Source organism: Bactrocera dorsalis, chromosome 5 (assembly GCF_023373825.1).
Source record: "Bactrocera dorsalis isolate Fly_Bdor chromosome 5, ASM2337382v1, whole genome shotgun sequence".
In the NCBI taxonomy this organism is placed as follows: Eukaryota; Metazoa; Arthropoda; class Insecta; order Diptera; family Tephritidae; genus Bactrocera; species Bactrocera dorsalis.
Genome location: NC_064307.1, coordinates 43,120,165 through 43,124,546, shown reverse-complemented (window position 1 = coordinate 43,124,546; position 4,382 = coordinate 43,120,165). Strand labels below are relative to the sequence as shown.

Sequence of the window (4,382 nt, the reverse complement as noted above, 5' to 3'; positions counted from 1 at the left end):
TAGCAAGACGTCAAGAATTTAGTTTGATATTTGCAAAAGCAATGTAACCTAATTATTTTTACCAAACATTTATTGATGTAAAAGCTTAGAAATCAGAACCTAACCAAAATCGATAATTATGTTACCAAATCGATTAGTCTTACGAATTCGCCTCAGAAATACATATAATTGACAGCTGAAATTCTAAAAATTGTGTATAATAAATTCCGCAAAACATTTGCTGCTGCCGGCATGAAAAAACAATTTAATGAAATGGACAAAACACAAAACAACGTAAATGAAGACTATGATCCGTACCAGCATCGCAAGGTCGAGAATCCCATGAGGTACGCTTGAGTATGCTATAAATACAAAGAAAAAACAACAAAAATAAAATTGAAAAGCGGAAATAAATTTCAGCAATTTCGAAGTTTACATCAGCCTGCTGAAGGCCTCCATCGGCATTGGCTGCTTGGCCATGCCCAAAGCCTTCCAAGCAGCTGGTTGGCTGAACGGCCTGATCAGCACCGCCTTGATCGGCGCGATCGTTATATTCGCACTGCATGTATTGGTAAAAGACATTTATATATTTATTTGTGATATATTTCAAATTCGGCTGCTTACAGTTGCGTGGCATGTACGAGCTGAGCAAGCGGAAGCGTGTGCCGCGTTTGAACTATCCAGACTCGATGGCGTTCGCACTAGAGTTGGGACCGCAATGCTTGCGCTTCTTAAGCGGAACTGCGCGGTTTGTATGAAGTTTTGAACACAAAAATATATATTTTTTCTTGTATGAGTAAGTGTGTAATATGTTTTGTTGTTTTAAGCTCAACGATCGACTTCGTATTGGCGTTCTATCATTTTGGCGTCTGCTGCGCTTACGTCGTCTTCATTGCTGATAATCTGAAAGAGTTGCTCGACTTTTATGGCTACGAAATCGATACACGTTTTTATATCTTTGCACTTTCTTTACCGTTATCGGCGATTTATTTTGTGCGCGATCTGCGGAATCTGGTGCCGTTCAATGCGTTTGCCGACGCCATGATTTGCTTGAGTACTGAGTAGACTTTTGTTTGTGATTTTGATGGAATTGATGCAAGATGCTTTGCAGGTTTCATCATTATCTTCGCTTACATTTTCACGGGATTACCTGCGTTGGCCGAGCGCAGTGCATTTGGTGACTTGAAATCCTATCCTCTATTTTTCGGCACGGTGCTTTTTGCCATCGAATCTGTTGGCGTGGTTTGTTAAAGTATTTGTTTTTAACTTAGAGACATATTTCTAAGTGTTCAACTTCTGCAGATTATCTCCGTTGAAGCTAAAATGAAATCCCCGAGGGATTACTTAGGTTTATATGGCATATTGAATATGGGCTTGGTCACCTCTCTAATATTATATGTATTAATTGCATTTTTCGGCTACTGGCGCTATGGTGTGAAAGTCAAGGACAGCATCACCTCAAATCTACCGATGGAGGATTTGTAAGTGTGTTGACTTATATATAAGATTTGTATTTGTTTGTTTTATAGAACTGAATAACTACTTCATAATCTTTGACAAGTTATCGACGTCTCAGATGGTCCAATTTTCAATGACTCCTTCGAGCATTTCGACTGGTAACTGGCGAGCATGCGTCAATTTTTGCTCCAGGGCCTGATTCGAAGCGGGTTTGACCGCATAAACTTTAGACTTTACATATTTCCACAGAAAAAAGTCTGACGGTGTGATATCACATGAAGTTGGTAGCCAGTCGACCGGCCCAAAACTGAAGTTATCTGCCCGCCGAAGTGTCGCCAAGATCACGAGCAAATCAGTGATTCACATGGCTCGGTAATGGTCGCTGTTAACGGTAACGTTTTGACCAATATAATTTTTGAAGAATTATGGATCGATAATTCCACCGGCCTACAAACCACACCAACCCATTATTTTTCTGGATGAAATGGCAACTCTTGCTCTTGGTCCTAAATGCGGCAATTTCGCTTGTTTATATACCAATTAAGCCAGAAATGTAAACAGAGAACAACCTTTGACTCGAAAACATCGATCTTCTTGGAACTTTTCAAGAGTCCATAGAGCGAAGCGAGCGGCTATAGATGCTCCACAAGCTGTGGAGCTAAAATCGAATGCATCGACTATTTGTTTGTATATATATGTATATATATGATGACAGGAGGCAAGACGAAATGCCCTCATTTCCTACTAGACCCTAGCGCCGCGGCTGCTAAGCCCAATGATATCAATATCATCGGCGTACACAAGCAGCTGTACACTCTAATAGAATATTTTACCTTCTCTGTTCAGTTCTGCAGCTCGAATTATTTTCTCCAGCAGTATATTGAATTCGTAAAATAGGGAATTATTCTTCCCGATGTTGACTGAGATTTTCATATTTCCCAATTTCAGTTCTAGTTTTTGTTTGGCGGATATACCAAAGTCAAACATAGCGGCATTAAGGCAGTTCCCTTTTGTGGTGTCAAAAGCAGCTTTAAAGTCGGCGAAGAGGTGGTGTGTGTCGATCTTAATTTTCAGGGAGCTTTGCCTATATTTTGCCGACAATGAATATCTGGTCAGTTTTTGGATTTCCAGGCCTGAAGCCACACGCTCGATAGAACCTTATATACGATGTTGAGGAGGCTTATCCCACGTAAATAGTTGTCGCAGATTCTGGGATCTCTCTTTTTGTAGATTAGGCAAACCGTTTATTCCAATCGTCGGGCATGCTTTCGTCCGATCCTTATTCTACAAAGAAGCTGATATATTCTCATTATCAGTTCTACGCCGTCGTGTTGGAATAGCCCAGCAATTCATCGGCCCCACCGCTTTAATGTTCTTCAGACATCTGCTCCAACGCCATCTGTTGGGAATGAAGAAGGGATCCCGCCATAATTTCAGTGTGTTTTGGGCATCATTCACTTCTTAGAATTTTCAATAAAAAATCGTATTTTAACCGCATATTATACCAACCATCTCCGAACAATTTCATTATACTGGTATAAGTAATTTATAAAGAAGAGAATCTTCATATCCATCCCGTATCTTTGCAGCTTTCCCCGCTTGGCACGGTTAATGTTTGCAGTTGCCATATTTTTATCATTTGCACTACAAGGTTACATAACCATCGAGGTGTGTTGGCGGCGCTACTCGGAATATATAAATTTGAAGCCGTCGCATCCCTTGGAGTATGTGCTACGTATCGCCATTGTGCTGGGCGCGGGTAAGTGCCTCTTTCCACAAAGCTGTCAATGCTGGAAAATTAATTATAAAATATAAAAAATTGCAAATTTATTAAAAAAAAAAACACACATTTCAGTGCTCGCCGCCGTAATGAGTTCACATCTGGCCTTGATACTCTCGCTCGTCGGCTCTTTCTCGCTCTCCTATCTCGGCTTGATCTTCCCCGGTTTGATGGACTTTTGCTTGCGCTACGGCCAGGGATTTGGACCCTACAAGATCTACTTGTGGCAAGATATGGCTTTGATGGTTTTTGGCTTTATCGGCGGCGCTATAGGCACCTGGTTCTCGCTCAGCGACCTCTATGCAAATTACCAACTACAACAATGAGGCTGAATTGCACCGACTGCATTACTAAGTGAAAAATAATCGCCATCGATAATAATAAATGTTGCAAGTAATGCAAAGTCATTTGTGTTTATGTTTTTTTTATTAAGAAAATCAATGAAATTGAGCGCTTGTGTGTGGTGCGCCAGCGCAGCCGGCGGCGGTGTGAGTGCGCGAGAAATTTATTAGCTACATTTTGTACCTACCTGTGTCCTCGCACCAAGCGCTGCGGCACGTTATTGCGGTGCGCACCTTGCAACATGCAACCAACCGCCCCGCGTTGTGCTTGCTGCACCTTACGGTATGTGTTGGACGACAACAACAAGAATCGCTGCCGCGATACGGCACGAATGTGTGAGAGTGTATCGCGCGCTGTATCGCATAGATACTCGTGCAACATGCACGCACTTGTTGACTTGTTGGCCGTTTAGATTAAAATGTTTTGCTAACGGATAAGGCGAGATTCTGCGACTAATTAGGCGATAGCTCAATTAAGCTAACAAGGCATTAAATGAACTGAATTTACGTGCGCGCGCTTTGCTCCAGAATCGACGCAGATAACAACACTGGCGCTGTTGCTGGTGCGCCCGTTGCCCATGCGTTTGGTGGCACACATTCTCAACTCAAACACACTTAAGGATATTACATGCCGGTGTTCGTTTTCATTGCCCTCAATATGTCGCTTGCGCAAGTATGTACACCCATTGCTGCTGTTGCCGCAGCGCGCACCGCGCTTGTTCTGGCATTCAGCCTTCACTTGCCACAGACGCGCTGTACGCGCCTTGGTGCGTCTAACTGCTGCAACGTCGCCATGTTGGCTTGTTGGCCTTTTACAGCAGCAA

The 4,382-nt window shown here is 42.5% G+C and overlaps 1 protein-coding gene across 1 annotated transcript; it reads left to right on the top strand.

The window, feature by feature from the left end:
- Positions 1-204: 204 nt before the first annotated feature.
- LOC105229097 (proton-coupled amino acid transporter-like protein CG1139) lies at positions 205-3,582 on the top strand. The gene is made up of 8 exons (XM_029551470.2): positions 205-326; positions 400-550; positions 606-727; positions 807-1,033; positions 1,091-1,221; positions 1,282-1,460; positions 3,027-3,196; positions 3,293-3,582. Exons 1-8 carry the CDS (start codon positions 232-234, stop codon positions 3,541-3,543), a joined length of 1,326 nt encoding a protein of 441 aa, XP_029407330.2. The 5' UTR covers positions 205-231; the 3' UTR covers positions 3,544-3,582.
- Positions 3,583-4,382: the final 800 nt, after the last annotated feature.

Coding starts and splice junctions, on each gene's coding strand:
- LOC105229097 (XM_029551470.2), top strand. CDS start 232: ATGAAAAAACAATTTAATGAAATGGACAAAACACAAAACAACGTAAAT. Junction 551..605: donor TATTCGCACTGCATGTATTG/GTAAAAGACATT, acceptor GGCTGCTTACAG/TTGCGTGGCATGTACGAGCT. Junction 728..806: donor TTCTTAAGCGGAACTGCGCG/GTTTGTATGAAG, acceptor TGTTGTTTTAAG/CTCAACGATCGACTTCGTAT.